The sequence below is a fragment of the Sander vitreus genome, chromosome 3 (genome assembly GCF_031162955.1).
Source record: "Sander vitreus isolate 19-12246 chromosome 3, sanVit1, whole genome shotgun sequence".
Lineage (NCBI taxonomy): Eukaryota > Metazoa > Chordata > Actinopteri > Perciformes > Percidae > Sander > Sander vitreus.
In genome coordinates this window covers 26,025,105-26,043,892 of record NC_135857.1, presented here as the reverse complement: position 1 = coordinate 26,043,892, position 18,788 = coordinate 26,025,105, and the positions used below count along the sequence as shown (strand labels likewise).

The 18,788-nt window shown below is 40.5% G+C and overlaps 2 protein-coding genes across 2 annotated transcripts; both read right to left on the bottom strand.

The window, feature by feature from the left end:
- Positions 1 to 91: 91 nt before the first annotated feature.
- sirt2 (sirtuin 2 (silent mating type information regulation 2, homolog) 2 (S. cerevisiae)) lies at positions 92 to 7,504 on the bottom strand. Its single transcript, XM_078246711.1, has 16 exons — positions 7,346 to 7,504; positions 7,061 to 7,110; positions 6,784 to 6,832; positions 6,417 to 6,527; positions 6,251 to 6,292; positions 6,016 to 6,122; positions 5,560 to 5,616; positions 5,334 to 5,402; positions 5,111 to 5,240; positions 4,970 to 5,029; positions 4,770 to 4,825; positions 4,596 to 4,672; positions 4,263 to 4,314; positions 4,100 to 4,167; positions 2,362 to 2,428; positions 92 to 1,195 (listed from the first exon to the last, which is right to left on the bottom strand). The coding sequence occupies exons 1-16, from the start codon at positions 7,359 to 7,361 to the stop codon at positions 1,055 to 1,057; spliced, it is 1,152 nt and encodes a 383-aa protein (XP_078102837.1). The 5' UTR covers positions 7,362 to 7,504; the 3' UTR covers positions 92 to 1,054.
- A 479-nt stretch (positions 7,505 to 7,983) lies between these two features.
- Positions 7,984 to 11,408, bottom strand: dmac2 (distal membrane arm assembly component 2). Its single transcript, XM_078244300.1, is given in 7 exon segments — positions 7,984 to 8,386; positions 8,389 to 8,513; positions 9,302 to 9,464; positions 9,647 to 9,786; positions 10,159 to 10,239; positions 10,636 to 10,826; positions 11,300 to 11,408. Coding segments are annotated over 7 exon segments (759 nt in total). The 5' UTR covers positions 11,318 to 11,408; the 3' UTR covers positions 7,984 to 8,345.
- Between the last annotated feature and the right edge of the window lie 7,380 nt (positions 11,409 to 18,788).

The following is an 18,788-nucleotide window of genomic DNA, read 5'->3' as shown; positions in this document are numbered from 1 at the left end:
TCCAATGATTTTCTAAGATCATCTAAGATTTGCTACTAACGGCCTAACATAAATGACCATAGAGTTCAATCATCTCCTCTGACACAGAACATTATCAGCTTAACAAAGGTCAAATTTATTGCAGGATTTTTGTATTGGTTTCCATTCATTGGTATAGATGAAAATGTAACCGTGTCCACCCCCCTGTATTTCATGATGCAACAATTCATGCTATTTTAGATAACCCAAAAGTATCCTATTCTTGAACCGAATTACACCGGATTTTAGAATTCTTGTCAGTTTAACCTTCTTGTGTTTCTTCAGCACTTTGACTATCCAAAAAGAATTAAACAGCAAAATCAACTAAGGTCCTGTCTGTGGAGTGAGCAAAGTTACTGTTATGTTGTGCACCATGTACAGTTTGTTGTTCCTTAAGATTAATAAAACATAACTTGCCTGATAAACACTGTTATTATAAATGACAGAAATCAAAGCCAAACAGTGTTAATTTAGCCAATCAGACCAACAGATTTCGGCTTGGGGGGAAATATACAATAGCCTGGTTATCTTTTGAGGGAGCTCAAACGAAAACAACTCAAAGAAGTGAAGAGAGTTGAAGTGGCTTGGCCCAAATCACGCAATCAGATGTGTTCATCATTCGGTTTGGAGACAATATAGTAGCTTGTTCTATAATTCAGCAAACTCATAATCACACTGCCGGGGTTTAAGAGATATTTACCACCTCCCAAGCTCTGTGAGATCTGTAAACATCCTTGAAGAAGTCTGTCCAGTTAACTTCCTCAGAAATAAATACACAGCTGAGACAGATGTGAGCTAATGAAAAAACAAATTAGCAAAGTAGATTAATATCAGTAAAGTGCAAATGAGCAGAAGCATAAGCTGTGAGATTGTTTAAGAGAATTAAATGTCCGCAGATGGAAAATGAGAGTGTGACACCCGTCAAAGCTTCACTTCCAAGCAAAAACCCTGGTATCATCATCTCCCTTTAAGGGCCAACTCCAAACGGTGACATCACTACATTAGCGTTTCTTTAGAAAAGGAGCTTTTTAATAAGTTACTCTTCCTTTTCTGGCTCTGGTGCTACTGATGCAGAGCTGGCCTTGGCTGCTCCTCCTTTGCTCCCACTGGCCTTCTCTTTCTTGTCCTGACTGTCAATCCTGGCATGCTGCTGCTTCACCAATTCTTCAAGCTCCTCCTGGAGAGAAGTGGACACAGCACACAGACAAGGGATTTAACATGACTAATGCACTGAGACACAGGAGGAGTCAGGTGAACGAACGGGGACTGAAAGAAAATTAGAGAAAGATGAAGATAGAAAAACAGCGTGTGCTTTGCGTTCAATAGAGAAGTCGGTCCACGGTGTTGACTTGCGACCACAACATCACACAGGAAAATCATAAATAGGTTTACACAGACATTTCAAAAAAGTGCTCACCTTTTTCCTTTTGCTTCTGCTGCAGTTCTATACTGACAAAATTACCGCAGGTGCACTATTTAGGCATATCAGTGAGGATCCATACAGATATTTATAGATGAGAGCTTCTGATATGGCCAATAACTAGATATTCTGCCTAATCTCATTAATGTTCAATGAACCTTAAAAGGTGTTTGTAAGTGTAATCTAAAACTAGAGCAAGCAGGTGTTTAGCTAAGCTTAGCATGAAGACTGGAAAGACAACTAGCCGGGCTCTCTCTAGAGTTAAAACTACCACCTATCAACATCGCTTAAGCTCACCGATTAACACACTGTATCTTGTTTGTGTAATTCACACACAAACAGTAATGTAAAAACAACATTTTGTGGTTATGTTGTGCAGCATTGTAGCGGGTTGCTTGGCAACCACACAATGAGAACACGACTGGGAAAGTCGTTAAGCCCAGCAGTTTTCACCCAGAAATAGAGCACGTAACTCCCCCTAAAACCATAAATTGTGGTTTTAATGATTCTCGGCAGATTAAACAAACCTTTTATTTCTTACGTCTAACTATTCCTTTAATCCTACATGGAGATGACAATACTGTGTAACTGACATATGAGCAAAATACTTGTTAAATGAAAGGAAATGAGGGATAACACCTAATACAATGGAAACATACCATAAAAAATGAGTTCATTTGAAACTGTAATAACCCCTATGAGCGAAACAGTGATAATATATTGGGTTTGAATTACAGCAGTGGTTACATTGGCCTAATTTCCTCCTGACTGAAGTGATTACAGTATTACTATTGCACTATGGTCCAAGGCCATTTATCCTTAGTACTGTGTTTGATTGTTCTGTGGTATACTGAATGTGCTCAAACAAGAAGTGCAACCTTAAATGAGCACAGGATCTATGGAAGATGACAGTGTAAACTTACCTTCCATCCCAACAGCTCAGCTAGAGCCAAACAGCCCTCATCACATGTACTGATGTGAGCTACATCTCTGGAAAGAGGAAAAAAGGACACTGGTGTTAGAACATGGACAAGGCTCCATTATACCTCTTCAGTTCCAGTACTGATGCACATTCGACAACACTGTCCTAGTGGGTTTAAAGGGATTTTGGGAACTTTCACTGTCAGAACTTTCACTGTCAGAGTTGACTGGACAATTTGTCATTGGCATTGTGAATGAGTAACAATGTTTGAATATCATTGATGACTATTGAATTAGTAATCACTAATTGGGTGATTACTAAGTAAATGAGTTAAGGCCTCTCTACAGTCGCCGTTCCCGACCTGTCGCACGACAGTGTGAATGACGTAGATCTCACTGGCGCGCCAGGATTTAAAGTGCGCGACCAGAGGTCTATGTTTTTCAGCGCCGCACGACAAAGCGGAAACAGGAAGCATGGACGAATTCGAGGACATCCGGATGCCAGGACTCTCAGAGTGACTGCAAGTCTCTCTTGTAAACTTACTGGGTTAAAGGTCCCATGGCATGAACATTTCCCTTTATGAGGTTTTTTAACATTAATATGCGTTCCCCCAGCCTGCCTATGGTCCCCCAGTGGCTATAAATGGCGATAGGTGTAAACCGAGCCCTGGGTATCCTGCTCTGCCTTTGAGAAAATGAAAGCTCAGATGGGCCGATCTGGAATCTTGCTCCTTATGAGCTCATAAGGAGCAAGGTTACCTCCCCTTTCTCTGCTTTGCTCGCCCAGAGAATTTGGCCCACCCATGAGAGAGAGAGACATCATGGCTTTCAAACGAGCAAAGTGGCAGTTGGTCAAGGCCACAACCCCACCCTTCACCATGCCCCCCCCTCTCTCCTCCTCAATAGCTACAGACACAGAAATGGCACATCCTAAGTAAAGCTCATTGTGGGACTGGCTCAAGTGGCTGTAATTCTGTACCAAGGCTGAATTTCGGGAAAGAGACTTCAGATACAGTATTAGGTGACAACTAAGATCTATATAAAAGCATCCAAAGAGCACCATGTCATAGGACCTTTAAGATGAGTTCTTTTATGGTGAATGAAAGGCTTGATCCGACAAAGTAGGTCACTGAATCGAATCGAAGCATTGACGTCAATGCTGCTGCCAGTTCTGCCATTGTTTACCTTTTTCTTCTAGTCCATAGAAATAGCAAAGTCGGTAGCCTTTCCTCAGTTGCGACACCTCTGTTCAGGAGACGACTGCAACTAGTGTCGCAACCACCATGTGCGAGTATAAACCGTTACATAGCTCCCATGACATCACATTGTCGTGCGACAGCTCGGGAACGGCGGGTATACCGCTCGCTTTACTGAGTAACTACATTAAATATTAAGCTAAATGATGAGTATAGCAGAAATGTAGTATAGTACAAAGTATCTCAATAAAACATCATGGATAATGCTTTGGCACCCTCTGGTGGTGCAATTGCATAATGTTCGTTTTAACCGAACAGAGTACAGTGCATGCACATCGCCGAAAACCTCCCCCACACACACACACACACATTTTCTGATCCAATTTATTTGACTAACATACTACACTGGATATTGGACTGGCACACCTCTATTGGATTCATTCAGATATTAATTCCACATAAGATACAAGGTGGGTGCAATGGGAAAATAAAGGTAATATAGTAAAACAGCTGGAGAGAAAAAGTACCAGCATCTCTGTATCACCTGTACGCCTTGTCTGATTCAAAGTCCATTCCTCCTCCAAAACCCAACAACCCAAACAGAGGATCAGCCTGCACAGACAAACACACACAGAGAATCCAAGAAATACATGTAAAAAGAGTGTGGATAAAGGCAGGAAATGGTTAATGGAGGGGTGAAGGCTCACCTGCCCTGCCTTCTCCATATTAATAAGCAGTCTGGGGCAACTTTTTGAAACCCTAAATGACAAAGAAACACAGGAGAGAACAGAAAGAAAGGGGCAGACAAACCATTATTTAAACAATATCTTAATAACTAGAACAATGTACAATAAGTTCCAAAATGTGGGTGGGTGTGCCCGTAGCATCTTCCTCAGAAACAGACTATTGCTGGAATCTTTGATAATGCAGGACAGTCTCCCTGGCTGGCTGCTAGACTGCAGTATACTGCCAGATTCTTACTGCAGCAGTGTCTGTGCTCAGCAATAGTTTTCAGGAATATGAAACTTGATCTGCAATACCTGCCGACTAGACCTGCAAACGGTTGGACCTGCAGGGACGTCCCCATGACGATGAGAAGATCGCAGCAGGGAAAGTCCTGCCAGGTTGATAAAGACAGTGAAAAGAGTTTATTTCTATTCACATTCTCTTCAAAAACATGCATGCATGCTTGCAAACCACCACCAGGTGCTCACCATCTTCATTGAAGTGAAGAACCGGACAGGTAGATTCTCTCCAAAGAAAACGATATCTGGGAGAAGAGAAGCAAGGGACACAGATGTACAAAGAGATTCTGAGACACAGCTTTGAAGGGGAATGAAGGAATGAGTACGAAAATTACATTGGACAAGCATTTAGAACTAAAATAAACAATGAGAGACAAAGATCCACTGACCTGGCTTCACCAAACTGTTGCACTTGTCACATCGGGGAATGTCATCAGAAAATATTTTATCTACAAAGCAAAGGGAGGAGTTTTAGGTCCCAAATGGCTGAAATTGAAACAACTCAACAATCCAAGGCTCTCAAAAGGCACCTTTCATCCAGTCCAGGTTATACTCCTTGCGGCAACAGAAGCTGACACAGTGGGACGTGTAGAACGTTCCATGAGCTTCAATTAGATCCTCTCCCTCGAGCCCGGCCACACGCTCCAGGGTGTCAATGTTCTAAAAGAACACACACATGTCAATGTTAATACAAAAACAGAAAGATTCAGTGTACAGTATGTGACGTGGAGAGTCTAGCTGGGGTTTTCCTACCTGGGTGTAGCAGCGTCTCAGGTGCCCCTTGTCCTTCAGCAGCTTCATGAAGTAGTGACAGATTGTCGGCTAAACGCCCAAAAAAAAATAAACCACATGAGAACAAACACCTGTAAGGCAGTTGATTGTTTTCTGAAGTTACATTTTATGCTTAAATTTTAAGATTTATTTTTCATTTCATACCGTTTCCAACGATTAATATGAGGCAGAAACAAGTGTTATGTACCTTAAACTGTCCTGGGTAAAGCTCCTTGGCCAAGGCGAAGAAAGGTTCTGGATGTTTCTGAGATAGGAGAGAAAAGTCAAAAGTGGAGTAAGCACTCCCTAAAATCACAAAACAGGAGTCACAGTCGTAGTATAGTGGTCTATCTGATTGAAAATGGCGTGAGGTTTAGTGTGCTTTGTTTTTGAGTTTAGGTAAAGGTCCCAACACTCAGAGCCTTTCATTAAAAGTGACAACCTAAAATTGGCATAGTCTGGGCATTACACTACAGCAAAACAGAAATCCAAGATACTTGGCTTCTTAGCCAAGTATCTTGGAAAATCTTTTATTAGTCAGGATATAATTAAGGTTAAAAAATAATATATTGATAATTTGTCAAAACTGTTGATCCTGAGAAAGCTGTTATATACTCTAGTACGTTATTCTTCAAACTTTCAAACAAAGCAATCTTTCACAGACCTTAAAGTAATCTATCTGGAAGATGGCCTCTGGGTAAGGCAGGTCATATTTTCGCAGGTTTGCATACAGGCCAGTTCCTGGTGAACGGAAATCAGGGATCCCAGCAGCTGTGGGTGGAGATGGTGTTGAGGTTAGATTAAAAATCAAACAAACAAAAATATATAAAACAACAATTATTGAAAGTCGTTTGATACTTTAAATATGTGTTCAGTGATATTAAAACTGAGACACTCACATGTGGATATTCCTGCTCCAACCATGCAGATGATGTTTTTACCTGTGTGGTTGAAGAAATGTCTGACTTAAATAAATAATAAGTGCTTTATGATAACAGGCTTGTAAGCAGTAAATCAATCCACTATCAGCTATGATGGATGAGCTGACTGCAAACAAAGACTCACATTTTCCGCTCTTTATGTATCGGGCCACTGCGTCCAGAGTCAGCTCATCCAGAACTTTGTCTGCCGAGCCAAGACCAAGGGTGCTGGAGAAGAGGTTCCGCAGGAAGTCCACTGGCAGGAACACAGAGGAGAACCAGACGATGACGATACGTTTAAGAATTAACACTACGCACTGCAGATAAAATCATTATTTGATCATTCAATTTAAAAAATTGACATATTAAATAAATGAGCGCATGCGCAGTACATTATGCGGTATTACATGCAATAACAGTAACCACATGCATCAAACTGGACAACAGTTGTTAAAGAGTAGAACTGTTTTGCACCACTGTCATGTTCTAGGTATGCCATTGTTTACACATACTCTCTGTCTCTCCTGCAGCCTCTTCCCCACTGCTGTCGTCCGATTGCTCCTACAAAAGACATTATAAATGACATTAAAGCCAGTGATTCTACGAGCAGTAAACCTATTGTGAATGGCTGCTTTCTTCCTTCGAGATCTGCGTAAGTCAGACCATGACAGACCACTGCATTATTTGAATAGGCTACAACAAGGTTGAAAATCGGCTGAGTAGCGATAACAATAACCCCATCTAGCTACAGTCTCGCAACTGCAGATGGCGTTAAACTGTTTTCCTTACCTCTGGTTCAGGTGTAACCTCCTCCTCCTTTTCTTCTTTTTTAGGAAGTTCTATAAATGCAAAATTAAATACCACGTCAAACTCTGCCTCAACAAATGTTTCTTCGAGTAAATGAGCTGTTAGCTAGCTATATAACGTTAGTTAGCTAAACTAGCTAGTTAGCTAAACTAGCTAGTTAGCTAAACTAGCTAGTTAGCTAAACTAGCTAGTTAGCTAAACTAGCTAGCTAGCTAGTGGGGTGTAGCACCGTCTGACTGTCAACGTTATAACTCAATTTCTTCCTACCTGATGCATCAGACATTTAACCGTCTACTGAGACCCTTCAACCACAAGGGTCCGAAAGAAAATTAATTTAAATCCACAACTGTATTAAGTTACGACCAATATTCACTACACAGTTGGCACTCAGCTGGACCGTTTTGTTGTTATCCGTCAGAAACACGGTCCGTGTTTGTTGAGACACAGTTCTCATGACATAATTGGTTCCTACTACTACTAACTAAATGTTCCCTAAATCTCTATATTCAATAAACTCACCGTTAATAAACATGGGTAGGGTGAGAAATTATAACTTTAAAGTAGGCAGTAGTAACATGCAGTGCAAATTAGAACTAGTGCATGCAAGAAGTTCTGTTCACATCTAAATAGGCAACCAAAACATTGCAGATAGTATCTCTAACGTTACCTACAAAAGTAGCAGTGAATTATTCATCCCCGTTCACGCTTGTCTCCCATTCTTACTGTAGGGTCTGACACTGCTGAGCTACAAGGCACATACTGGATTATGGGCTTTAGTTTCCTCACATAAGCTTTCACAGTGAACATTAGAACTATATACAGACACACTAAGATGTGTGGCCATGTGATTTTCATTGTCAAACATGACTCATGAATTCCAAGTGAAGTGGAGAGTCTAATCATGATATTGAGCAATACAGTCTTTATTCAGTACATTTACAATCATATTTACATTTCAGCAAATAAAACCATTATAAGATGCAGACAGTGCAATTGGCTTGAGACAAACATGATTTTGCACACATTTAGATTTACATCCTAAACTTGCAGATAGATGACACTGCCAAATTATAAAACAAACTTGAGTTAGTACATGTTTGTTTCACACTTGCTGCGTTTCTTTTCTTTTTCACATCTAATTGGATGCGACCAGTGGTTCATACTGGTCTCTTTGCTCCGTCAGCGGCCCCTTCCGTTAGACTACAGTGAACTGACAGCAGAGCCATCTCAGAGGACTTTCACATTTTCTACCAATTCCTCTGAGCCCCTACCTCTGCCCTTTCATGTGCTCCTCTGTTCTCTCTCCTGCCTCAGGCTATGGTCATAGCCAGTAGCAGTGATCTGGCACTGCGGTAACATCTCCTCCAGCAGGATAACGACCAACCCAGGACTCGAAATCCCAGGGAGGGACGACACGTCCAGACGCCGCAGTCCCCTGCAACACACACAACACAAAAAGGGTAACACAAAAAGGGAGAAATTGAATACAACAGTAGTCTCTTGGTAATAATAACTAAGGGGGCTTTCACACCTGAAAGTCCAAACCAAGGTCTTTGCATTTGATCCGGTTGCATTTGTTTCACACTGCAGTTATGCAAGCGCACTTAAGAACTATACGTGACAAAACTACGTCCTGTCGTCATCACATACATGAGCTGTGTCTCCCGACAGTTGTGATTGATGATTGGTTTGTAGACGGGCTCCCCCGTCCTCTCGTGTCCTCTCTCTGTGTCTAAGTTTTTCCTACTGACTACTGCTCTCCCTGAGCTGCTGCGGCTCTTTGTGTTTTGTTGCGTTGTTGAGAAGCAAGACACGTGAACTTCACTTTTTGAGAAGCTACAACATTTATTCAGAGACAAACTGAAACCTACAGTGTACATATTACTACCAATTAACAAGTAAACTGCTGATGTATTCTCTGCTCTGATAGCCGACAGCTGTCTGCTCCGAGCGCATTCACCGTCACACACTCTCACGTACACACTAAGCACTGAACTATTCCTCAAAAGGAGCTTTCCCGGTCTTATAACACTAGTAACGAACCGGACCATGGTTCAGCTTGATCCAGACCGAGACTACCTCTTTTGGTTGGACCGCGGTCCGGGAGAGGTTTCACACCTGTAATTTTGGTTCGGATCAAACTGAAAAGTCCAAAAGTCCAGACCAAAAAAGGTAGGTGTAAAAGCCCCCTAAGGCTATATTGTAAGTGTTTTCGATACTTACTTGAGATTCCTGAGTGCAGCCAGGCCGGCTGTAGTGATGCGTGGACAGTGAGAGATGTCCAGTTCCTCCAGAGAGTCCTGGAATATATGGAGCCTGGCCAGGAACCAGTCGTCCACCTCAGGACATCCTCGTAATGACAAAGTTCGCAAAGATTTCTGTCCCTCTGAGGAAGGACAAAGCAGATCAAAAACACTGAACTTGCATGCTAAATATAATTGAAATCAATTAACAGTGTATGTGCCTGACAGAGTAAGACAGAGATAAAATTAGGTTACAATAGAAGAAAAGTGATTTTGATGAAAGAAACTGAAATTAAAAAAACAAGGCTGAGTTGGAGCTCATTACCCAGGTTCCCCAGCCCTGTGTAGTTGATGACTGTGTAGCTCATGTTTACTTCCTCTAGAGGTGTGTCTTTGTGTTTCAAGAAATCCCAATTGAATTTGCCCCTCTGGTTTGCACGGAACCACTCTGGCTGGCCAACATACCTGAGGTCACAACACAGATGATCACATGAAACCTGGATCACTTGAGACATCTTTGCTGCATTATTTCTACTGCAACTGTTTTAGTTATTAACTAATTATTACTTTTTTTTGAAGCAAAAACTCCAAACTTGTTTCTGTATTATTAGAAAAACAGATATCACAATGCCAAACCCCAAAACAACAGGTTCAGAAAACATTGGCAACAACATGACAACGAGTTGTAATCTTAATTCAATTGTGTGATCAGCTAACCCCATATTTACAAGTACCGCCTGAAGCCTGACATGAGCAATAAAAAAAAACTACTTAAAACAAGATTTTAAAATCAATTGTGTATCCAATTGACAAACAATGCAGAGACAAGACACTTACCTAAATCCTCCCTTCAGACTCAAGATATAATATGCTGCTGCCATGTCTGACCCATACAACTTCTGAGTGTAGCCATAGTAACTGTGAAAGACAGTAGGAACAAGTTAGTAATGGGTTAATCATAGGCCATTATTTCAAGTGTAGGATTATGACACCAATACTAATTCCTTTCATTATTATTATTTTTTTACTAATGTAAGGTACATTGAGTTCTTGAAATCAAAAATATCTATACAGTTGTGTGGTGTGCTCAACTTCAATTGTGGTGCCATTTTGTTTTAGTGCATTGGTTTTTAACTGAGCTATAATGCAGAGAAATGTGTGCATTCATCAGGTTCTCGACAATAGGTTTAAACCTGAGAACTGCAGCTTTCCATCTCGTTACTGTTTCAACTGGAGTCTACCCAGCAACAGATACCAGCAGCAGCACTGGTATGGATGCATCTCTAGGTTCAAGCCAGCCAAAAGGTTTCTTACACATTTTTCTTCTGAATCCCCCTCCTTCTTAGCTGAGACCCCCAGCTCAGGAGCATCTCTACATCATAGAAACGCTGGGTGAGGAAGAGGAGGAGCCTGGTGCGCAGGGGAGGGGAAGACACTGAGCTGGAGCTCCACTGTCGTCGGGCAACGATGAGGAGAGCCGACCGCTGGCAACATCTTTGTAGAGACTGTGCAGAGATACAGAGAGATTGAGAGGAAGAACATGACTTTACACACTTTATTATATTGTTTTTACATTACGTACTGGCTTGCAAATGGTTGTGTTTTAAAAAAGCATATAACATGTAGCCTACTGTAATGAATGTATAACTTTTACTGTACTGTATAAAACTGTAAAGGTATTAAAAAGAAGAAGACATGAGTCTATAAAAGTATTCATGCCCTGATGTCACACACAAACATTACATGGCAATCTTAAAAGAAGCTTTAAAAGGATGACTTACACAGGGTTATAGTTAAACCTTAGCTAACAGCTACATACAGCATGCAGTATCGGTAAGTTACGGCCCTCTAGCAACGGACAATAGCACACGCATTCAGCCTAACGTTATATAAACTGACTGTAAACACGGCTATATACATTTAAAACGAGCAAGTACAATGGTAACTGTTTTAATTCAAAATGTAAAGGGCAACTTACCATGAAGGAGGCCGACATTGTGGCAGCGTTCAACAGAAAGTCGTAAGGGACAAACGTTGCACCTCCGCATTTGCAGGCGGCCTGTTGTTCATCATATCAACCGCTAAGTGTCACGCTATGCACGTCTCTGATACTGGCCAGATTAACCTGACCTCTGCCCATAAACTGTTGATATTTACAGTCTATGTCTCTGCCTAAAGATGCACACCAATGAGTCACGAATAAGAAGACTGCATGGGCATGTGTTTGAAACATTACTGGTTCAACCATGGATGTATAAAGAGAACGAAAATACACAAATTATTTGTGTGTGTCTTGACCCTGTACAAAAGCAGCCTTATTGTCACACCTGTACAAATAACTGAATCAACAAGTAAACACGTGCATCTGTAGATGTTCGTGTCATCATTAATAAAGTGTTTATAACGCGGTTTAGAAAGTCTGTATGCCTACACAGTTAAGGTGAATAAGTGTCCAACAAGTGCTAGACCTTGTCTTGTCTGTTGCGATCCCCAATATGGAATATATAGGAAATATAAGGATTTGAGCATACACTGCAAGCGGACTGACTGCACTTACAATAAATGACATAATGTCCAATGATTTTTACTCCCTGGTATGAAAAGTCAGACAGACCTGATCTAAAATCTGGGCAGAAAAGATCCCTAAAAAAGAAGTTTGACTCAGAGTCTACAAAGGTATGTCAAACTTCTGCTATTCTCTGTCTATCTCCAGCTATGTTCCTTACTTCTTGCGCTTGTATTTTTCCTCCATGATCACCTATTGTATTTCTTTGACAGCTCCTGTACCTTTCAAGCCTTTTTTTCAATTTTGAACGGCTTTATAGTAATGTTTTGAGTAGGCCTAATACATATTATTCCATTATTTGTATATTTTTAAAGCTGTGTGTCATTTTTATTGTGTTTTGGCTTCCTGGAAGCTTTACACTGTGTGAAACTGACAAAAAAAGCAAACAAGTTAGACTGAGTTTATGCTGAAAAATATAATAAATGTTATACCATAGGGTACATGTGGGGTAGGGACATTTTCAGAGGAGTTAACAAAGACAAATATACCCAAATGAGCATAGATTTAAAATGTCTGCACTATAGGCTGACTTTCTTTTTTTCAGATAAAGCTTGTTTTACTGGTCAAGACCTTTATTACAGTAGTTTGAGGCAAACAAGACTGTTTTGGTAGGTAGCAGTCATTCTATTGTATGTTTCTAATGTGTAATTGTCTGTGTTCTATTAGACATATTTGATGGAACTCAGTGCCTGTGTGTCATAAAGCATCTCATTCTAGAACATCATGTCATCAAGTCATGTTCTGCTCCTGAAGCAGATCAAGTTGGATCAAGTTGGAGTTAGAAACTTACACTCACTTAGGACTTAAGTTGACCAACAGTTCACTCACATTTTACCTACTGAAAGATTTGCAACAATGTTCAACCGTCAACCAAAGGTTTGTTTCACAGATGTATAAAGTTTGTGTAGTGTTTTAGACCTTGTTCATCGAAATCTTTGGCATCTCTCTGGCTTTGCTGACTTGTAGTTGTCTGTGATGTTTGTTCATGTCAACAAAGAAGACACATTATTTTTCCGTGTTAATTTATATATACTATATATATATATATTTAGTTTTCCTTTTTTCCTTGACAGAAAAATCAAATCGCTCCTGAAAAAGTTGAGGGAGATAATAGACAGCGCTCCAATGGGAGGTAAGAAAGTTGCTTTTGAATACAGTAGTTAGTGACTGGGATAATAAAAACACCTGCATGATGTGATGCAATTTATTGAGGTGCTGTGTTGCACAGTACAGTAAGTTGTTTTCTTGATATTTTCCACTCATTTTACATATGCGGAGGAGCAAAAATATAAGAAACATCTTACACCATAATATAATCCACAGAGGTCAATCAGCTCCTCTGTTACAGAAAAAATTAAAAGAGTCACTTTTTTATTATAGGACCGTTTATGACATCATACACGTTTTTCTGTTTTCTCATCAGCTTACTTTAAAAAGAAAGTATTTAAATGTTGTGTCATTGTAAAAGTCAGTGACCTCAGAGACAATGCACTATGACTAGTAATTTGTTTTTGAAGACTTAATCATCAATATTAACTCTTGCTATTGATTAATCTGATGATTATGTAGGCTAATGGGCACACTTGCCACACTTCAAGTTACCTTTTGCCAATTGTTCTTAAAAGCGTGTACAACTGAATACCGTATCTTATGTTAAGTGTAAGTGTGAAAGAGAATAGTGTTGGGAAACTTGTTGGTTCTTTTAGCTTCTGGAGTATATCATGGTCTCATAACAATGTTTCTTGATTTGTTTAGAGCCATAGTTGAAGTCTGTGACAACTGTGAGTTTTTAATGCCCCTAAATGATTGATTTTGGGTGTATAATAGAATATGTGTTTCTGTGCATCACCAGAGTCACCATCTCAGAAGCGCCTGCCGCCAAGACCTCTGCGGAGAACTGCGACAGGAGGTGGTACAGACTGTTCTGTCGACCCCTGGTAAGTTTCACAGGAAGTAACAGCGTTTTACACCAAGATTTGAGAATTTAGTAAAATGGGTTTTTGGACACAAAAGATGCTTGACTTAGACATTGCTTTTGTTTTTACTCTACAGAGCAAAGTTAAAAGTCTGTCATTGACTGTGAAGAGGTAAGGAAATCCTCATTGTCAACTCAAGTCTTTATCCTGGTAATGTTGGTAACACTGCAGAGGACAGAGGGATTCATCCCTTTAGGTGATTTCTCCACACTCCAATCTCAAGTCAACAGTAGAATAACCAGCTGTGTGTGTGTGTGTGTGTGTTTGTCTGCAGAGTCATCTTCTCAGATGGTCCAGCAACCACCACGGCACCTCCACCTGAGGAGGACAACCAGAGGACAAAGAAGAAGACATCTTGCTGGGGACTGTTTAACTGCTGCAGGGTATGTTTCACACAAAGTTGCAGGGCTTCACATTAAGCAGATATTTACTAGATTGAACTTGAATTTTGTCTTCTAAAGTGTTAATTCTAGTTCATCTTGCTGCTGTAATATTGAACCACTGGAGTTTTCTGTCCTTTAACAGAGAAGACATCGTGTGGCTGCAGGAACTGACGATGAAGCTGAGCAGAAACATTACAGCAGGTAACTAGTATCTTATGCGTTGACAGTATTGATCTGTTTTTACACTCACACTACTGTTCACAGTGTGTTACATCACATCCCCTGTGTATCAGTATTATCTCTGCTGGACATGTACTCACTTTTGGTTTGGTTTTGCTGTTGTTTACCATGTTGACCCACATATAGTGAAAACAATTAGATTATCAAATCAGTAGAAAAAATTCATGAAATACAGAATGACAGCCTGTTTCTCCCTCCATGTTTCAGTTCTATCCAAAATGACCAAGTAGTGGAGTTTAAAGGGCTCAGCGATGAAGAGGAGGCCGCACTGGACAAAGCCAACGAAGAGAACAGGAAAGCAGCTGCCACAGAGCCTAAGCAGGCTGTTTTTTCCTCCTTACTCGAAGACGCAGTAGATAAGGTCATTTGCCAGAGACAGGGTGCCATGAATCCACAGAGCGTCAAGGTTCATGAGGCCTCCCGGCTTGGGTGAGTAAATATGCACGCACATACTCTCATCACATAGAGACAAGAAACAGAAAAGTTGATGTATTTTGAATATTTTTCACAAATACGTAAAGTTAACACACAACAACAAGTTAATTTACCTAGAATGACCTGCTCAACAGCTTATTTGTTTTTAGAAATACAAGATTATGTTGCAGCTTTAATTTTTTTTACCTCCATGCAGAACATAAATACACCACTTAAAATTAAAATACACTTACGGTTTTAGTGAAATGAGCCACAGTTTGTAGTTTGTCAGCGAAGATCGTGATGTTGATGTGTGATGAGTCTTATTGTGTGCGTGTGCCAGGTTTCCCAATCAATTCCAGACCTGCTATATGAACTCCAGCCTCCAGAGCCTAATCACACTCACAGAGTTCATCACTGATATCTACAGCCACGAGCATTTGTGGAATTATATCCCTATTGAGACTGAACTGATAAGGTACAGCAGACAACACACACACACACACACACACACACACACACACACACACACACACACACACACACACACACACACACACACACACACACACACACACAAATGCTGTTCCTGACTGAAGCATTATCCTCAAGTTTCTCAACAAACCTGGAGACCACCTAAAGGACAACGACCATTTTACTTCGCCCTCTCTAGACTTTTTGTAAACATTGTAAGATGTCACGGCTCCGAAGATGGTCAATACAAACTCTGGGCCCTCGATATGTTCAAGAAGGTCCTCTCTGTCCAGGCTCCTCAATTTGCAGACAACTACCAGAAAGTGAGTCAGCTGGTTCTTACCGTTAAATGTTTCGCCGCCTGCTGATTTTTTCTCGTCCGTGCATCAAATCAAATCTGTGTGTCTGTATGTTCAGGATGCCCATGAGTTTTTAACAGCGTTCTTAAATCAGATGAGGAGTCTGGCTTCACCATTGCAGAAGGTTGCAGCCTTCATGGGGAGAAGCTATAGCTGCCCTGTGGACAGAAACCTGGTGTTCAAAATGCAAAACACCAGGACATGCAAAAGGTAAAACCACATACAGTAGTTGCAGGCCAAACATTCCCTGAGTTGTCCACAGATTTACTCTGTTATTATGAATTTTTGGAATATCTTTAATGGGCCAGTTCACCCAGTCCTTTTAATGTGCAGGTGTGGTGCTCAATCCATCAGAGAGGAGGAGTTCACCAACCTCTCTCTGGATCTGGTTCCTGGAGGTTCAGTGCAGCAGATGCTCAAGCAATACCAGATGGTAAGAACCTGGTGGTTTCACTCATTCACATCAACACTGACTGATATGAAGCCTCATGGAACAAAGAAAAGTCAATCATTTCACACTGCTGCCATTTTTATGGGTGTTTTGTTGCTGTGTTACGCAATACATAACTGACATCATGTTGTTACTGCAGGAGACAGAGTTGAAATATAATTGTAAGTGTGGCTGCAACACATCAGTCCAACGCTCCACCTTTCTAACCCTGCCCAGGTGCGTGACATCACATCAATCACAAACACTGAAGGGCCTTTATACAAATCATATTTACTTTATATCTGAACCGACAATTTTCAGATGTCTGCTGTACAATCTGATGTTTTTATCCCTAGATGTGTGGCAGCGTGTGGTTTCTATTAATTAATCCGCCGTATGCTTATGATCGATAATCCATTAATCCACCATGCCTGCATTAATGATCTGTCACGGGCTTTCTTTCCTGTCTACAGAGTCCTGATTATACACCTGAAGAGGTTCAGGTTCACTCCGCCGCTACAGGTGGTGAAGCTGCATGACCCCGTAGTCCTTTTCAAGGTGCTGATGGTGACTACCAGCCAGGTAAAACAACCACACACCTGGGACACACAGAGAGTAAATATGTGGACTGTGTGAAGCTAACTATTGTTATCTGTGTGTCTTATCAGGCTGATGGCTTGTACAACCTGGTTAGTGTCATCAGCCATTTAGGCTATGACGGGAACAATGGTAAGATATTTACACATTGAAGGTTCAACTGTCACCTTCTGTAGTCCTCTATTAGGTTCTCAGACATGTAACAGATAGATACGTGTCAATCAGAGGCAGAACTATTGAAATACTTAATATTGACTGGCGCTCTTTCAATTACCTAATTTTCTTCTGCTGATTTTCTGCAAAATCATTTCCAATTTGCTTGAGTTCTTTTTTCTTTTAATAACCTTTCATAAGTTACACTTCATGCTCAGACACTTTATGTAACAGTGATTCCTCTCCTGTTAGGACACTACATCAGCGAGGGCGTGCACCCGGGGCAGGAGCTGAATGTCGCAGATGATCAATGGCTCCACTATAATGATGCCAAGGTTGCCAAGACAACTGGTGCTGCCGTTTGTAAGCGGGATCAACAAACAGCCTACATTGTTTTCTACCAAAGATCGGTAAAAGGACAACACTGTGACACCCTGCGCTGAAGTCAAACACACATCAGAAAATGTTCTTGTTTCCCCACACACAAAGCACCACTAACATATTTGTGTCTGTTTTTAGATGTAGGCCGGTCTGGCAATGGTGGGAACTTCTGATGACGTACTCCCTGGACCAAAACCAACAAAGACAGCACTTAAACAAACACTTTAACTGTCAGGATCCTAGGTGAGTAGCCATGGATACTTCACAGACACGCCTATTAATTCCCTCCCTGTTGTTGTGTTGCAGCAGGTAATGCAAGAGGTTTGGGATAAACAAACAGCTCACCCTGTCTCCTGGAGCAGCAATATGTTCCCCCAGCCCTCAGGAGGAAGGGTTTCCCCCAGAGAGCCTGGTCCCTCCCGAGGTTTCTCCCTTTAAAGGGATTTTTTCCTCGCCACTGTCGCCTCTGTCTTTGGCCAAATCAGAACTCATCTCCCACATCATGTGAAACTGCATGTGATATGTACCATGATGACATGGAAATGAGTTGTTCAGCCTGGCTTTCTCTCTGGGAAAAGACTGCATTGTAAATAACAAATAGTAAATAAATAAAACATTTTAATCAAAGCTTAATTTTTTTTTCTTCATTTATCTCAGCCTCATTTTGAATCTTTTTGGTTGAAATAACCAGTTTATTCACTGGGTTAAGTCATGTCCATCACAGAATGGAAAATACAGATCAGAATTTGTTGTTGGTAGAGTTCTGCAGAGGATCTGTTACACAGCTTAAATCAGAAATTAGCCAGCAGCATCAACATGATGAGAAAACATGTTTATTAAAAGTATTTGCAAAGTCACAAGACGATTATAGTAAACATAATCTGCAAAACATATTTAATATCCCCTTTAACAATTAGCATAATAGACCTACACCTTTTCCATTTTTTTTATCTAGAAATAATTATGACTTGCTTCTGGTGAAAGGTAAAAGAGAAACTTAAATATTAAATATTTTATAATTGTGTGTGCCATGTATGTATGTGATTATGACTATATCTTAAAATGTTTACATACAGCTAAGTGGAGTGGATTGCTGCCAAACCAAATTTTGTTGTTTTTGACATGCAATGGCAATACGTATCAATCAATGAAGTAAAAAAACACACGTAAAATACAGCACAACAGCTCAGCAGTTGTTAATTAACCAATCATCGTATTCTCCTGTTTTACCTATTTTTTATACTTTGAACTATTTATTGTCTAGGGATAGCAATCAGGGAGGACAGCAGGTTTGTACAGTGCAATTAAGTTGAAGTTCCCTTTGCATACTTGACAATAAAGCATTGGTTTAAAAAAAAATCAGAATCTGTTGTAGATTGCCAGAAGAAAAACATGTGACATCATTAGTGAAAGAACGCTTACTTTTGATTGGTGAAAAAAATATAATGCACAAACTAAATCAATCACCTCAAGGTGGCAGCCCACAGCTTCAGT